The sequence below is a fragment of the Falco biarmicus genome, chromosome 5 (genome assembly GCF_023638135.1).
Source record: "Falco biarmicus isolate bFalBia1 chromosome 5, bFalBia1.pri, whole genome shotgun sequence".
Taxonomy (NCBI): Eukaryota; Metazoa; Chordata; class Aves; order Falconiformes; family Falconidae; genus Falco; species Falco biarmicus.
In genome coordinates, this window is record NC_079292.1 from 37,815,470 (window position 1) to 37,833,952 (window position 18,483).

Sequence of the window (18,483 nt, forward strand, 5' to 3'; positions counted from 1 at the left end):
TTCTCGCATTGAGGGGTTTTCCTGCTGATTGGGTCGGGGTTTTTAACCCGAGCACAATAAAGGTCCGGAAACACACAAAGTTGAGCAGTTAGTTACTTATTCACCAGTGCTGACTCCAAGCTGCAGGGCATGAAAACCTTTGTGAAAAGTAACGTAGGCTGTTTGCATGGTCATGACTTCATCCCCTTCTGTCTGCCCCAGTGCACAGAGGAAAATAATAATGCATTTAAATTTAACTATCTCCTGTATACCAAAAGATATTCTTCCTGCCCTATTAAACAAAGAGTTGTACTGTACATTAATCCCACTGGAAAAAGGGAACAACCACAGCTGCGAGTATGACTAATAACTGACCTAGACTTTACAGATGGCAAACAAACTGTCTTAGAAAAATCTGTGAAGTTAGCGCTTTTTTCAGGCCGCTACTGTATATGTGAAAGTAAAATTTTATTGAGAAAGAAACAGAGATTTCTACTTACTGATACAAGAAATAAGATCATTAAATCTTTCCTTAGGAAAGACAGGATTTTCCAGCCCTCGGAAATAGAGCTTCAGTACTCCAGCAACTGAGTTAATGTCATGGTTACTTTGGTCATCTGCCAAAGGATTTTCACCTTGAAAAGTAAATAAAGCGAATGAAACACACACGCAGGAATATTTTTGCATGCAAAATTTTTATGAGTGGTTTTTTGGTGGTTTTGTTGTTGTTGTTGGGATTTTTTTTGTTTTTAGTGTGTGGGAGATGGCAATAGAAGCATTCAAGTAAGGTAATAAACACTGATTTAGAAATCCCAGGCTATGAGTAAACCAAAACTAGCATCCTAAATTAAGCTTCCTTTAAATTACATAACCTAGTGATCTTCTAGGTCCTGAACTTCCAACTAGGTATTTATGGATATGTTGTAATTTACAATTAGTAAAATGGAAAAGCCAAATTTTCTTAATTAAATAGGGTTTCTCAGACTATTCTTTGGGAGCTTACATAAAGAAAATTGAGTTAGATAACTCTTTGAATTGGAAACCTGTTTTCATTCTGAAAAATTAAACCATTCAGGAATATGTGCAACCATTTTGTGCAAACACTGTACAGGAACCCAAAAGCCTAACTGAAACCTCAGCCATGGCCATTTTAAAGACTTAATCTTTGTTTTAAAACAGTTCAAAATGTACGTACCTTCCAGAACAACACTACATAGGAGAAGCAGTTAACAATAAGGCGTATTTAAAAGCTGGAGAATAGGAGGATGTGGCTTCCTTTAGCTTGTAAAAACATTTGTTTCATATGACTTGTCAAAGATGAGATCAACTTTAACAAGATATATAACTAATCTTGGGGAGAAAAATACTGTGTGTATTTTTTCATGCTTTTAGTCACAAGACTTATTGCTCCAAGGGTTTTCTCATTAGCAGATGATATGCAAAAGATTTTTCTCGAAATAAAAGAACCAGCTTCTAAGACCCAAGAAAAGAGAATGTAAGATTTTAAAAAAATGTAACTAGTATTGTTTTAACACAATTAGGGGATTGCTGGATCCTGGCTCCCCTTGCAGAGCAAACCTAGGCTGAGTGTTGCAAGCTACTCATGTTTAAAAAGTTGTTTTCACTTCCTGGTATCTCTCCTGTAATTCCTTCTGCAGGGCTGCAGTTTACCTTCAGTAATGAAAACAGTGGTTGGAAATGGAATGGCTCTTTCACAGCCTGTACGCTCATTGATCATGATTCCACTTTGGCAGAAGGACCAGAAAGATGAGCACTTGTATTGCAGAAGATCAAGTAACAGGGTTCTCAAATTGTGTTAAGTAGTCTCTTGAATCTAATTAAAACCCACAACCTTTCCTTTCTGAGGATCTTTAAAATAAAATATAGACAAACTATTACTTGCAGTTTATCATTAACAAAAGACTAAAGTTTACAGTTGATTCAAGAGTCATATGTCTCATCTAAAAAATTAAAAACAACCTAAAGCTCTTAAGACATAACAGGAAAAGCATGTACACGTCATCACTACACTTCATCTTTAAGCATATGACGGTGCAAAGTTTTAAGTACAGTATACAAAGTGCACACACACTGCTTAAACAGCCAAGAAAGTAATTAGAATTTAAAAGATCTTTAAATATCAGTTAGTAAGGTGCTCAAATAAATGAAAATGCAATTACCTCTCTCAAATGAATTTTTAATATCATTGACTTCCACCTGGGAACCAGACACCCTAAAAATTCCCTGATGCTGAAGACCTGTAGCAAAGATGGGAGACAGTGGTGAGAAATGAGTCTAGTTTTTAAAATACTTTTAATCTCTATTTTAAAAACAAAGCTGTGGTGATAAATGCATTATGCAAAAGATACACAAAAAGTCAGGCAATAGTGAAATGACATAGTATGTTTCAAAGCTTACCGTATAAATTGATAAATCTGATACAGCTTTCCACAATGAGAGGAATGACTTGTCCTGAATCCTGAAAAAACAAGAATGAACTGCAGATTGGAGAGAGGAAACCTCCCTACTCTGGACTGAATGTGAAAATACATTTTCTTGGTCAATTCAAATGGACATACAGTGCTGGCAAAAAAACACATAAGAAAATACCATTTTTAACAGAGTTCTCTTCCCATTTAGGGAGGGAGGGAAAGGAACAGGCGAAGAGAAAGGATTACAGTTCTTCATTAAAATAACTGATTTGGGAAATTCAGAGACTTCACTGTCTACCTCTGACACTGTATCTGGCTAACACTGTATGTGACATCAAAAGCTCATGCATGTGTTTTAGAATTTTGAAGCCAAATGAGTTAAAGCAGTGAATTTGCCTTCTAAAAAGTTTTATTATTAAGAATAAAAATTCATAATGAAGGTGATCACTCTGCATCCATTTAACTTACCTTTCTTTTCCTGGTGGAGAAAATGCCACACAGAACTAATTACACAGGATTACACAGGACCTAATTCCTTGAGGTACTTCCCCCCCACCCGGTAAAAAACGTTGATCACAAACAGAGCCACCACATGACACTGCATGGGGTACCAGGTGCCTCCCTCCACACCTGAGAGCGCTCCCATGTGCTGTGCTGATCTGTGTGGCATAGGGCAGATGATGGCCTGGCACATTGCTTCAGACTGCTCTAACTAGCTGGTAGTATGCTGGTGGTAAACCTCAGCCACTCTGAGCTGAGCGTGTGGTTCAGCTGCCTCTTCTGTAGGCACAGAGGTCCCGGGAAAAGCACGTCACAGCCTACACCTCCCCGCCTGCAACTGGCAGAGCTCAGGAATCAAAGCTCCCAGCTTCTGCCATGATACAGCAGCACGTCTACAGCTACATCTTCAGTTAAGTAGAAGTGTTTTAATAAAAGAGAAAAAATGCTTGTGATGGGAGGGGAGAAGATGACTATACACTAGTTTTCAGTGAGTTGTCTTTTACTTTTGGAAAATCAGCATTTTAGAAGAACTATCACAGTCCTTTGTGTGTTTTGGCACTTTAAAAAATTTGTTTTAACACAAGCACATTAATGACTACAAGTCATCAAATATCTATTAAAGAAAAATCACATGATTAAAAATTATTTAGAAAAGTTGGTGCTTATGCTGGAAAAATTACTGTTTCATAAATAATAGGTACCTCTGAAATTCTTGTCTTGGAAGCTATAATTTTTCTTTCAAAATGAATTTCAGTTATGTAAGAGCTCAGAGAATTGACTAATTCATTTGGAAGTTTAATATAAAACCAGTCTGTATTACAAAACCATGAATTCAAAAGCACCCTGTAACTAAGAATAGACATTTCCTCTTACAAACTAGTACTTCACTGTCATGCTAAATTACACTAATGGGAAATTTATGAATTAAGCCCAAGTAGAAGAACAGCTAACTACTAAAAAAAGTTTGAAAAATAACACACAGTAAAGCAATGAAACAATGTACTTCCTGAGATAACCTAAGTCCTGATCTTCCCTGTACTCCATGTTGTTTTAGTGGGGCTTACAAAAGACTGTACCACTAACTATGCTGTTTAAATTGTAGCTTGTTTGTCTTTTAATTTAAAACCTAGCAAAGACTGGCTAGCCAAGAGCCAGTAATGTCTGGATGAGCATTTTCTGTTTGAGTTGTATTGTGATTCAGTAGCAGCTGAATAAAACCACCCCCATGGAACAGGTCAGTTGCTAAACCCAGGAATACTTCCATCTTCACCAACACTGAGCAGCCTGGCTCTCCAAAAAAGCAGAGTATTAGAAAACATGCACAACATGCACCCGTATCTCCTGTTAGTACACTGGTTCATGCAAAGAATGTAAAGCCTTGGGAAAGATAGCGTTTGCAGTAAGAAATTAAAACAAAAATATATTACTTTCATACCTGGTTTTGGAGAATCTTTTCACAACCGCGCACAACTTTGTAGTTAATCAATTCCTTGAAATAATCTAAACAGCTTTGTGTTTTGGATCTGGTGACAGGAAAGTAATTTGAAGTAACAATCTGTGTTGGTGAAATGTCAAGAACAGTGACCCTACTGCTGCTGTGAATTTAATCTGATGTGTGTAGTCAGTGAATGTATGTTTGGGACTAATTCTAATTTCTTATGATGCAAAAATGTAACAAAAAACAATCTGGTGCAATACTGTATTTCACTAGCGCTAATCCTTTTCTGACTGTCAAAATGACTCACCCCTATCAGGAATGACTCGGTCTTCGGGCAGGGATGCTTTCCTAGGTGAGCTCCCACAACAGCAAACCTGCCATAAGGCTACCAGCTTTCTTTTCCTCTTTCCTTTTGAAAGGCTAATCATGTAGGATTCTCCACTTGCAAGTAAGCCCTGTCACCCACACTGCCATGCAACATAACCCTATTCTCTGTGAGAGAAAATGATGGGGTACCATTTCTCCTGATTTGCTTGTGCTTCTCTAATCCAGGGGCTTTTTGTTGTGGGAGTTTCTGCTTCTTTGCTTACTTTCATCCTTGAGCAAGAAACTGTCCATGATATTAATTTCTTACATCACGTGATGATTTCCTGAAAGTCTTTACACCTCGCAGCACCATCTGCATAATAATAGTTTTTGCTATAGTTGTACTGAGGGTGGCTGAAAGCTTGATTCAAAGACAGCTAAACTGATATGATGCCACTAAGTACAGCATTTGTTCTGCAAAAAATTTGTCACTAGCTATGCTGCACAGGAAGAAGAAAAACAAATGCCTGTAACATTCAAACCCAGTGCACAGACCTTGCAGTCAAGAATTTAATTCACTGTGTTTATAAATGCACTGTTACATATTTTTTGAAGATTTCTTTCCCTTAGCTCTGTCAGCTGGTGTCCAGAGGTGCCAATTGATTGTGATGGGCAGGTGTTTGTTAATGAATAAGGAAATATCCATCATTTAAGACTACAATCACTCCAGAGTTGTGCTCTGGTTCAGTTTTGCCTACTGTACTCGTACACTCATTTCTTAATGCAAACTTCTCCCTCCAGCTCCTTGGAAGAACTAATTTTGAGCCAGGCGTGAATGCAACCCGAGAGCGAGGTGGAGATGGTTCTCTTGTCACCAGAACTATACCTGATGTCTTGTGTGAGAGTTCCTTCGGCCTCGGCTAGAAGCATTATTAGGAATAAAAGTATAAGAAAGAAGAAGATAGTAAATACAGCAAAGATACAAGATCCAGAATAGTGGTGATCACAATTTCACACAATATAATACATTCCTAAAGTCATAGGCAATCAAAAGCTGGATATCAAACCCAGGGCAATACTGCCTCCACAGACTTTGAATACTGAATGTAATGAAGATGGCAAGCAGGAAATTCTGCGGAGTCGTGGGATGCACCACTACATCCTATCTTCTACACAATGCTAAGTTTCCTAACAAAGCCAGGCTGCAAATACTATCCCTACTTGATTAACAAAATCGTAGGGAGGCTAATGTGAGAAATTCCTCTTTCCCTCTGACTTCAGGAAGTATTATATTGATCAACCGGGAAAAAAAAGAGCCCCAGGACAGACTTAAACATAATGATCTGCCTCAGCTCACGTGAGGTGGTGACCATTATAGTAAGAAGTGTTAGGATCAGCCACTGGTGTGGCTGGTGCCAGTACCTTGATGAATGACTCCAAATCACCATTAAACAACTTAGCACTATACTGTGATCGGGGTCTGGGCTTCCTGTGTTTCTGGGGCTTAGGGGGAAGATTTGGAGGCCTAAGGGAAGGGAATATGATTACTGAGCAAGGTAGAATTAAGTGACACAATAAAACGAAATGTCTGTAAGCTCATGGCAAAACAACAGAACATTATAAAGGGAGAAATTAACACAGTACTTATCAAATAAAGACTTCCAATCAAATTTAAGTGTAACAGTGATTAACGAGTAGAGAACTCCCCCATGAAAAATGCATTACTTATGGATAAATAATGACATTCTTTATGAATCACTGCTTTGCAGTTTTACCATATACATTTATTCCAAACACTGCACAATCGGAATGGCCTTTTTTGTGGCGGTCATGCATGAAATGTGCAGCAACCACTGGAATTCATCCTGCCAGCCATGGCAGAACACAGGCCACTCCAAGCACCTCTTATCAAGCAGAAAAGTTGCTTCATACTGGAGAAACTTCAAATGCAAATTAAAGCTGCTCAGCACACTCCTAAGATACTTCAAAACCAAACCATCTGCATTTTCAACTAGAGCCAGGAAGGCTAAACAGCTTTAGCCTTCTACATCCAACCATCAAGATCTTCACCCATGAAAAGAAACATATTGCAAATTAGCTAAAGGAATTAAAAGAATACCATCAACTTGAAACAAATAAACATAAGCAGCATAACCAAAAAAAAAAAGGAAGAACACACAAAACTGGTCTGCAAAATGTTTACCTAGTGTGTTACACATGTGATAGTGACAAATGAAAGAAATTAAAGGGAATAAATATTGTTCTCTAGGTCAGAATTTATTTTGCGCATGTCATGCCAACAGCTACATGCCAACAGCTTCCCTAGTTCCACTGCACCAGGAGTCCAATCTTTCCATAGGTTTTTCAGGAATTAGCAAAAAATCAAATGTTTCTGGGGAAACAGTGAGAACAGTAACACATAGAGTATTTAATGTTGGGACTTTGGCCTGTTTGGGTACTATCCGGTATTTGCAAACTCATCTTTAAAGATATCCTCTTCCCTTCTGCAATTTAACTTTGACCTTGAAGTACATCTCTGTTTGCATGTCTCAGAGTCTGGAAACTTAACTGAACCTTGGGGCAACAGGCAGGTCCCAGCTGCAGTGGGGGAACTCGTGCTGAGGAATGGGTGGGCAGGCCTTACTCGCTCAGTTTCTCTCTGTAAACGACCAGCTGTGAGAATATAGGAGGTAAAATGGTTTGAAGCTGCTCCCTCACTTTACTAAGGTAAAATCACTGCCTAAATCCATCGTCTTCTTTCAGCTGCTTACACAGCAGGGAATTTAGGATGATGTGAGCCTGAGGAGTCACCTGCTTTGGAGTCAAGAATGTTTTTCTGATTGGACATAAGCTTGCTGACTTTCACGCATTCCTGGTAGCATCTGGGGGCAGAGTTAAAGGCACAGGTCTCAGAGTTAATGTCAGCAATTGGAAAGAACGCTCTGATTTGTTACTGCTTTTCATCTGGGGTCATGTAAGGAAAGATGGTAAGTTCAGCTCTACAGAGCTAAAATGGACCATGGACTGGTGGGAGAATGGCTGGCTTGAAGTCTGTAGAGTTGTCCCCAGGAATATGGGGGCCAGGCACAAGAAATTATACAAAATCGAGTGGTCCGGCAAAGGCAGAGCCAGATCCAAACTTCTTAGCTGGAGCACAGGACTTTTTTTTTTTTTTTTTTTTTTTTTTTTAAGTCAAAGTTGAGGGGTGGTGGCAAAGCCATTCATGACCAGGAAGCAAAAAGGAGAAAGAGGAGGCACTGAGCAAGGATGTACTGCATGGAAAGGGAAGAGCAGAGTGGGACTAGGAAAGCTGGGCTGAATGTTCCTGCTGTCATCAGGACCAGAGGGGTGGTGTCTGTCGCAGTGATACACACAAGTGGCAGCTGCAAATCCAAACAGTTGCCATTGCCGGCCCAGGGCCTGATACCCTGGGGGCTTCAGCATCCGTGTTTATGTTGGGAGGCAGCACTGCAGATGTACAGGCATTACACAACTGAAAAAGTATGTGCTGCACAAAGCAGGGAGATCTACTCCTGTATCCCTTTTCTTCTGTGAATATAGAGACCTATTCATGTATCAAACACAGGGATGTTGGGGGAGGCAGGTATTCCTGTCCAGAGCTAGGTTATCAAAGATGCAGCCTATCCCCTAAATTCATGTCTGTATCAGAGTCTTCTGAACTGTGTATATTGACCAAATGAATTACAAACCGTGAGAAGCAAAGCGCCCTGCAACTTTCAAATTTCCTGTGTGACTCAAAATATTTTTAAAGGCCTCCCATCTAGTCCCACCTTTGACAATGGCCCAAGCAGCTCACAATTGAGGAAAATGAATATTCTGGTCCTTTACCCTTCAGCATGCAGAAGCAGAAATGCTGAATGTTAAAGCACACAGGGCCTGGACACAATTTATGTAACAACAGCAACAACAACAATGTTATATACCCTTATGGACTTATTCTAAAATTTCTAATTCCTATGATTTTATTACATTTGCAACTAAATCAAGTCAAATAAAAATATCTTACCTTGTTGTCATGTATTCAGCCCTGTGACCTAGAAAAGTTCAATAAACAGGAAACAATCATTTGTAGGTTTTAGGCAGATTTTTTTTGTATCTAAACTATGCTTGGCAAATTACCGTTAACCCTAACTTTCACATTACCAGCAAAAGATAGACAACTATACAACAAACAGGGTAGTTCAGTTACCTACCATCTCCACAGATACGTGTAAAATATAAACACAACCCATGTTATGGAACAACTTTTAAGAGGCCTGCCCATAGACTAGAGAGTCACTTGATACTGTAAATAATTTGAAGGAAAACTCCAAACAATGTCTACTGTTTGTGCTTATGTGTTTTAATGGCTAAATCAGTATGGAAATAAGAGCTGCACCACGATTAGATTACATCTCCCCTCGTGCATAAACCTGTACAGTGCTGAAAATCCAGAGCTCTAGACATCAATGGCTTGCTATTACAAGACTCCTTCCTCTCTTTTGTCTGTGTATTGCAGGGAAAAAATACAACACTACCACTGGGAAACACCACATAGAACTGTGAAGAATTGTGAGGAAGCAAATACCATATTCCAGAAAGGTTCCTGGATAACCTTTGCAGAACAGCAGACCAGTAAGACAGGCATGTGCACTGTGTCAATTCATGATAATGAAAAGTAAAATAATGAAACAGTATGAAGGTCATGGTATGATAAGTTCCAACCAGCCCAGTTTTCCCAAAGGGAGATTGTACCCTATTAATTTATTAGAATTCTTTGAACATGTCAGTAAAATACTGGATAAAGGAGAATCGGTTGAATTAATTGACTTAGATTTTCAAAGGCCCCTGGTAAGTTTCTTCACAAGAGGCGACTAAAGCAACTAAACAGCCATGAACTGAGTGGCAAAATATTCTCATTGATCAAAAGCTAGTGAAGAAAAGGGAAACCAAGTGGAATTAAACGATCTTTTTCATCATGACAAAGTATAACACTCATTTACTCAAGCCTTCCCGTTAGGACCATTTACGTAATACATAATACATTTATTAATGTCTTGGGGAGATCAGAGCAGCTAAGGAGGCAGAATATTGTGCAGATGACTGAAATACTTTTGCATCAGAGTTCTGAAAAAACCATGAAGCCCTTCAGAGGGGTTTAACCACATTAACGAACAAGACACACAACAGAAAATGAAATTCAGTATCAACAGGTTCAAGAAAGATATTAGGGAAGAAAGCGCTAAACGCCTATGCAGCTAACAGAACTATAGGTAATTATACTGACTTTGAAAATCAGTCTGAACATCACTCAGGCTAGGTCTAAGCATACCGCTCACTTCAAAAGTGATACCAAAAAAAGTCAGACTGCAGAAAGAACGAAAAACAGTGATATGCAAAACATAACATTATGTGGCAATGTCCAGGTGCACCTGAAATACTGCACAGTACTGAAAACCCTAATCTGAAAATATATGTTGCGGGAGCAGAAGAGTGGGGATCTGCAGAAGATGGCACAAAGAATAAGCTCTGGGAAAAAACTCTGGCATTAATAAGACACGTGAAGATTGTTGGCATCTATTTCAAAGAGAGGTGAAAAAGAGGCATGAAAGAAGAGTACGTAAAATAACCTATGACAGAAGAAGAGTAAGCCAGGGACTTCTCCCTACTCATGTAGCCAAGGGAAGTTCACTGAGACTAAGAATCCCAATAATAAATGTTAGTAAAACAATAGATGTCACAAATCCTGAGTCTGGGGGATTTTAAACACATCTTTGATATTTAACCCATTAGAGCAAAAACTATCTGGGACACAGGGGCAATTTAATTTATAACTGCTTATTGTCTTTCTTGCATTTCCCTCGGCTTTGCTCATTTGTTTGTTCAATAGATGAGCCTTGGGTCAGATTTAATATAAGTATCAGTGTGCTTCCTATGTTTTGTAACAATTTCATTTAGTATTTCTCATTTACTTTTCCAGATTTGTAGGTGCAGACTCAGCGCAAAGCACCTCATCTCTCTCCCTTGTGCAGATCATGAATATGTATCTTCTATGTCCATAAACAGCAAAAGACTGTAGTAGGCAGGTGATGAGCTGGAACAGAAGCCAAATGCTGTCAATGTTGTGGACACCAGATGGTAATCTGGATTTACTCAGCCTACGCCCTTACACTGTACAGGTTTGAATAAAAGCAAGCAAGGATGCCAAGGGAAAACCTGCAGTTCAGACAACCCTCTCCCCCCTCCCTAATTCTTCCCTGCATTACTTAAATACAGTGCCCCATGTTACTTGCCTGCTGTCTTGCTGACATGAAAGTTCCCAGAAAAGGCAGTTTGAGTGGAGCAGGGGAGCAGTCCCCTTCCCACAAATTCATTTCTATACTAGTTACAGCAATAATGTTCATAATTCCACTGTAATTCTACCCTTTCCATCATCCCCATTCAAGGAATGTATAGAATCCAGGTGCCCCTTCCCAGGCACATGCATTTTAATGCAGGACATGCCTCAATAGAAGGGGGTACTTCATCTTTTTTATCTATAAGAATGACGGCTTTTCCTCCAAATACCATCTTTGAACATGATGTTTGGGGTACTATTTGTATGTGCTGTGCTGTGCTATGATGATGTGACAACTATGTGCAAAACCACTGTGGGCAACACAGATCAACTGTTCGGGGTTACAGCTGGGGGGGTCGAAGGGAACTCTTCAAACTGAACAGTCCAAGCATGCCCAAGCACGGCAGAATAGCTGCAAGCCTGATGTCAGTTTATCACTTGGGCCACCCTGCTGAGAAGTTTTTCTTTGGATTTCCTTTTATACAGCTCTTTCCTTATTTCTTTCCAACATGCATTAGGCAACAGATTCTGTTGCCTTTTATCTTTCTCCCTTCAGTAGATGATTATGCATTTTACCGGGCTTCCAAATAACATTCACTTTATTTTTCCAAATACATTTTCTGTGAGCCTTTAGAGGAAAATTCTCCTCTTTTTTGACTAACATCAGCTGCGCATTCTTTTGCGTGAATAAACTGCTCAATGCACACATTAAAAAAAAATTCTATTCAATGAAAACTTCCATGAGAAAGAACATAATATAGCCAGTTGTCTAAAACCAGCTACCATATTCTACAGTCCAGCTTTGCAAGAAAAAGCTGTTTATTTCCTACCCCCAACCTCAGTCACCCCCTGGCCAGGGGCTTTGTTTGGGTCATACCCACTGAACTGTTAATAGCTCTTTAGGCACATCCACAACTGAATTTGTGGATCTGGGCTTTTGTATTAAAAGCAAGAAGAGACCTGATTAACAACAGATATTTGGCAGCAAAAAGAAAATAAATTGACACATCCTTTAGAGACACTCTTTAGAGAACAAGTTTCTTTCTTGAGTCTGAACTTTGAATTATAGTCTTTAACCTTCAGAAGAGGATTTTTATTCTTTGTGGTGTAATTCACTTCCCCTCAAGTCTGTAAACAGTCTGTGTGGCTACTCCTCAAGGCTTGCAGGGTGATCCTCCTTTTCCCTTTGGTCCATGAGGAAGTGCCTGTTGAGAGGGCTTGTAGGAGGTGGGCTGGAGCTTGGTTTAGTGCCTGATTCATTACTGCCCTAATTCAGCTTTACTGTATTTGAGCATGGACATCTGCTGACTTGGTTTATATTTTAAGAAGCATTTTTAAAAATTGCGGAGAGTGTTCAGGACAACAGATAATTCTCTGCTATCATAATTTGTAACGCAATAATTTTATATGGAATAATTCTAATCAACAGGTATACATCTATTCATTAAGTTTTAATTTATTCCAGTTCACAACATGAAAATACTGTGTAGAAACCCAACATTAAATTAAGTCGATACGAATCTCACTACTGACATCAGTGAGGCCAGGATTTCACCTTTTACCTTTCATAAATGAGTTGTTAGGCTGCAAGAAGGACATTCATGTCCATGTGTCAGAAATGTTGAACTAGTGAGTACATTGTAAGAGATGCACCCTGGATAATTTTGTAAGCTTAAAAAAATATCACTCTCCCCCAACTCTTAGAAAAAACTCAAGTCAACAGTAATTGTTAGGAAGTAGAAACAGTACATTTGTCAGAGCTCTTAAATCACCCTGCACTGACTGTGTCAGCTCTCCATTCAGACACAAGATTTTTCATTCAGCAGTTCCATTTCCAAATATAGTCACTTGTCTAAACGTCTGCACAGTAGGAATAAATATCTGTTGAAGAAATAAGATCAATTTATAGTGCTTATCCTTATCATTGCACCAAAAACTATGACTGGTAAAAGTCAAATCTATGTTTACTGGATAGTTAAGCTTTAAAGGTTTTTTTTCCTGCATACCTTTGGCATTTCAGTGGGTTCACTGTAAAGTCCGGAATCACTTTTCAGTTTATCATGTGATATTTACCTTCTCCAAGTGTCCTCTGCAGCAGGTCGTGTTTTGCTTGAAGTTTTGTGATGAGATTACTACCTTCCAGATATTCTCTGAATTTCTGTAGAGATGCAGATCAATCTATTACTATGTAGGTACATAAATTCCAGGAACTTCTGCCTAATGTTTACTTCAGGTGTTTGGCTTGTATCACGAATGAGGAAGCAATCAACATACCATGAAATAGAATTGCTCTGTTTCCTGCTGGTTAGCTCTTCTTTTTGCAATGCTAGGCTTACTCAGGTAGGTCTCAGAGACTGTTGACTTCACAGATTCTGTTGAGCGACTGTGCTGGAAACACTCTGACACATCATAGTCTTCAATGGTGACCATATCTTGTATGGTCTGCAGGGTAGCCTCTGTCGTTTTCTTCACCTGGTGTTAAAAAGCACAGTTTGCCAAATACAATACAAATATAGATCAGAACAGTTTAGAAAGGAGGCTCGTTACCCAAAATAATTCTCTGGCACACTCCCCCAAACAAACTGGTGTTTGAATGTGAAAAGTTAGGCATACTATAACAGATACCTATGTAACAGAAGAATGACATGATTAGGTTTCCTATCTAGTCCTCTGCTTTACCATGCTCCAATCCACAAACATGGTTGTACTCTTGTGCTGACTGGTAACACTCTCAAGCATTTGTTTCCTGAAATTAGAATCGAAATGTGACATGATTTGATTATGGTCCCTAATCTGGGAGGTAACAGAGATGATACACTGCTCTGAAGGGTCAACTCTTCTAAGTGTGGTCAACATGTTAGATTGAATATGTACATCCAAGGATCTGGCTGCCAGAACAACATGGTCTTCCAAGAAAAATATCTGTGACACCATTCTGTGGAGTGGTATGGTGGGGAACACAGTGATGTTTAGACTGCAGAGGTGGAATACCCAGCTGGAGGAGGAGTCTGAAAAAAGAACAATTTACACCAGCCTCAAAGCACTTCCTACGAACTACAGAGCACCACTGCTCAAAGTGGAAACCAGGGCATGGAGGCTGTGGAACCATGGATGCAGCATTCCCACAACGCAGTAATTAACTGGCAAGATTCACAAGGATGTGATTTACTTCCCAGTTCTGCTTTAGGAAAGTCTCTAGTAGAGTCAACTTAACCAAGTCATACCCACATCTTCAGTGCAGGCAAACAGCCCTTCTGTGTCTGCCAACATGATTTCTCCCCCTATGCCCTTGCACTTCACTTTACTGAAAGAAATTATCTTTCTCCTTCCTTTTGTCTTTATTACCTTGAGATACTTTTTGACTTCAAGTGTTGGGGTTTTTTTAGACTACTGTGCTTGTCTCATGGACATTAATACTTTGTTTTAGGCATTCAGCACATAACATAGAATCAGAAAAATTGGAGTCCTGAAAACTGATCAATAAAGTGCACCACGAAATTAATTTATTCCAATGTGTTAATTTAGGAACAGAGTCTCATTTAAACCAAGGGCCTTTCACATTGCCTTAAATGTGATAAAAGTACAGTTTACACACACTGGGAGTCCTCTCTCTGCTGCCAGAGCAGGGCAAAGAGAACAGCATAGCTATGTTTTACAAAAAAATGCATTTTATTGTACTAGGTGAGCTATTCTCATCACAGGCATGCAGTACTCACATTTATAAATAGCCGTAGCTGACAGCATAAGAGATTTTGACTCAGCTACCACAAAAGACAGTCCAAATTCCTTTGTAGCAACTTGGGGACTGGACAGAGGGTGGTCACAGAAGACAATAACTGTGCTCAGTGGCTTTCTGCCCCTCAAACATTAAAAATATGTGCTCTAACAAGTTTACACTGAAGTGTCTGCAAAACATAGAACTAACATGAATGGCTGGACAGGTGAAAGATGAGTTTCCAAACCTCTATAAAGCAGACAAGGATCTACCTTAGTATATTTGCCAGTATTTGATTTTTAAAATTAAACCAGCTCATATAGATTGAAGCCATTTCAGGGTCACTTACAGGCTTTTGACAAGGTAGAAAATACTGCACCTTCTTGAAAATGGCGTTCAATGCATAGCCCTTGTAAACACAGATCTTACCTCCTCATTTTCAATTTTGAGCGTGGCCAATCGCGACTGTAGTTGCTGATACCTAAGCATAAGCTCTGCTTGCACGGGTTGCTGGGCAGTGACTTGACAAACCTAACAAAGAATCAAAAAGATTGTAAGATGCAAGGAGTTAAAAGACACAGTCAACAGTCTGTGGTTGCTGTCCTTAAAACTAGGTTTGAGATTTGGCCTACCAAATCTATTAAAACTTAATAAAGCAGACAATAAAATATGTCCATCCAGATTTAAAGTATTTATGTATTACCAGGTGTGGAACTATGTACCACACCTTACAACTAGAGAGCACAGCCTTGTTGTATGGCTGCTTTGCATTGCTGCTTTACCACACAGAAATGCAAACCCTGGAGTTACCTTCAGGTAAAAGGTGTACATGGGTGACTGCATTCTGCTTCACCACTGGCCTTTGGTGCAGCAGAACAGGGCACAGCTGGGGTACCCTGTACACTTGAAATCTCCAAATGATAAAATGGTGGAGGAAGAAGGGGAAAAGACTGCATTACAGCATGTATAATTTGGAGCAGCTCTGCAGTTGCTCTCAAATAGCACCCACAAACTCTGTTATGGGTGAGGCAGGTAGTGAAGACAAAGTCACTTACTAACACCAGTGCTGGGCTGAGCACAGGCTGGCCAGCAAATTCACAGCAATATAATTATGATTAACACAGAATATAATATCACACAATGGTTTTTACTTGAGAACTCTGAAGAAACTCAGAAAAGCGCTGCCAGTTTTATAAAATGCTAGCTGATCCACTTGCATTTGGGTAGCAATAACAGCTTTTACCGAACTCTTTGTAAAAACAGATTAATTCTCCATCTTGTTATATAGAAAAAGAAACAGTCACCATGGGGATACTTGTTGGTATACAGACCTCATCACCCATATGAGATTGGAACTCAAATTTCATTGGTGGACAAAAAGCAGTGGGGTACATTTCCATGAATCTCTGCTTGTCACTTCGTGGCTCCAAGCTGTCAACTGCATTTTCAATGATGTCTAAGCCCTCATGCCTTGAAGTTTCAAGGTTATACTCTGCAGAAAGGTATGTTCTTAGGGCTCTGTTCAGACTAGCATGGTATCCAAGATCGCAACACTAAAAACACAAGAAAAGGAAAAGAAAACAAATTAAAAAGGAGGAACACCATTGCAATATTCCAAGCCACAAATTACACTAAAATTTTCTGTCCTGAAATTCTTCTGCCTTTGAAATATTTTATAAAATAATCTAAACTAAAATACAACACTGGGGTCAAGACAGTAAGCATTTAGTATCCTCATTTTGTTCAAAGATCAAAGGACAGTTTTAGAAAGGAGATCAAGTGTACATATATGGCAATATGTTTGCATTTGTTTATCAGATACAGATGTGCAGTCACTGTATTTACATAGAAAAGATCTGGGACTCCACACAAGGGGCTTTTCAGTATTATTGTCATATGTAAGCCTCAGACCATCTATTCAAACCCAGCCTGACATAAATCTACCATGGAAGTCAATGCCAGCACCAAGCTGAAAATTAAGCAATTCCTGCTCACAATGTCTTTGCCCAAACAAAAACACCCACAACTGCCTCTAGCATTAGTGACCCATCAAAGATGCTTTTTGATGCAACAAGAATGGTTTACCATGTTTTTCCCGACAGTGAAAATGTATTTACTGTAAACACCTTATTTCCCCTGCTCAGACAGAGCCAGCAATGTACATCATGTTACTAAATGCAGAAAGTCATAATCTGTGTCTTTTTTTCTAGGGGTGAGAATAACACTGGAATGTAATTGAAACCTAATTGGTAGAACATAAAGTTGTGTTTGTTCTTGAATTTTAAACATCCTTGGTCTGCATTATTCATGATTGGTTAATATTTTAGAGGAAGAGCTGAATATATTTTTAAAATGTCACTGCAGTAACATATCAAGTGATTGTTTCCTTAGTTTTTTCCCCACATTACACAGCAAACAATACCCTCAGCTTCTGCTCAGTGAGTTTCCAGATAATGGCAGACCTACTGCAAACCTCTCTGTCACCCCAACAGGGGCACATCAGTCTGCTTACCATTGCAAACAGAGCAATGTTCTTTATGTGAACAGGAGAGATCTGTCCCAGTCAGAGGCCAGTGCCTGCCCAGGGCAGTCAGAGAGCACGCTGCTTCAGGGCACCCCTCAGCCCCCAGCCCCCTGTCCTGGGTGCCCACTCGCAGTTTGAAATCATCCCTCCCTGCAGGACTCACAAGTTAAGTGAGGCAGTTGGGTAAAGAAGTAGTTTGAATTCAGTCCGCTGTACACTGTATTCAGTTTGTGTGACCAGTATGTAGACTACAGTTTGGTTTATATGTAGACTCTTTACATGCATACCTCCCTCACAGCTATTATAAACCCTTAGGATTCATGCAATCATGTGACCTGTTCACCATACCTAAACCTGTGTGTAGAAGAGAAAGGAACCCCTCCTCATACCTTGCCTTAGGTGTGCTAATGACTAGTGATCAAACTGCCCTCCCAAGTCTGACAACAGAGGGCTGTTTTATTCACAACAAAGCTTCTAGAAAAAACAAGCTTTCAGTCCTAGCCTCCAGGTAGTTACTGCAGATGGGACAGTGGCTCTCCAAAAAACCATCTGCTGAACCATTTAAAGAAAATGGAAAAAAAGATGTCATGTTCAGTCAAAGACACATAGGTTAACCACTCTCTACTGCATTTATAGAATGGAAATTTGTGCTACGCTTACTAAAGCAGCCACTCAACTTCTATACTAAAGCACATCCATATTTCAAAGACCTCCAGCCTAAAAAAACTGTTTCTAAAAGGAAAAGTCTCTTGGTGTTTTCCTCTTGTTCGATGCCAAGTAAGATCTCATATTTAATTCACTATCTTGGATGAAAAAGATGGGCTAAAAGTGCTGATAACAAAGTGGATCAGGACAGCTGTTTTATTTCATGTGCATTAGTTTCAGAGAGAATTCATGGAAGATTAAACTGAGAGGAAATTAGAAACAGAGGGCAATGCCAGTTTTAGCATGGCCAACTATCCATGCATTATGAAACTACAGGCATCTAGAGCCCAAATTTTGGTTCTAGAGGATTAATCTGAGTATTAATAGAAAGTTTACCAATTTACAATTAGAGCTGTCTGGGTTTCTGATGCAGATTTTTACAAGTTGGAATATAAGATTGTAGCCTTTATGCTGTGACGGTACCAAGAACTTCATTGTTTAACCCTTAATCTACTCAGTAACTATCACCATGGTCATCTTTTACAGGTGATGACAGCTGAACAGGGTAACAAAGACGGCCTCTCGGCCAAGAAGGATTCTTCAAGT

The 18,483-nt window shown here is 39.4% G+C and overlaps 1 protein-coding gene across 2 annotated transcripts in view; it reads right to left on the bottom strand.

The window, feature by feature from the left end:
• SRGAP1 (SLIT-ROBO Rho GTPase activating protein 1) overlaps positions 1-18,483 on the bottom strand; it is a 150,395-nt gene that overhangs the window by 28,585 nt on the left and 103,327 nt on the right. The window contains exons 7-15 of one of the 2 annotated variants that reach the window (XM_056340622.1): positions 16,040-16,261; positions 15,138-15,239; positions 13,268-13,465; positions 13,067-13,151; positions 8,684-8,711; positions 5,543-5,576; positions 2,398-2,458; positions 2,160-2,237; positions 480-614 (exon numbers count right to left, since the gene is read on the bottom strand). In XM_056340622.1, coding sequence (XP_056196597.1) covers positions 480-614; positions 2,160-2,237; positions 2,398-2,458; positions 5,543-5,576; positions 8,684-8,711; positions 13,067-13,151; positions 13,268-13,465; positions 15,138-15,239; positions 16,040-16,261 — 943 coding nt within the window. Of the gene's footprint in view, positions 1-479; positions 615-2,159; positions 2,238-2,397; positions 2,459-5,542; positions 5,577-6,078; positions 6,182-8,683; positions 8,712-13,066; positions 13,152-13,267; positions 13,466-15,137; positions 15,240-16,039; positions 16,262-18,483 lie in introns of both variants that reach the window. The other variant, XM_056340621.1, reaches the window with a different exon arrangement.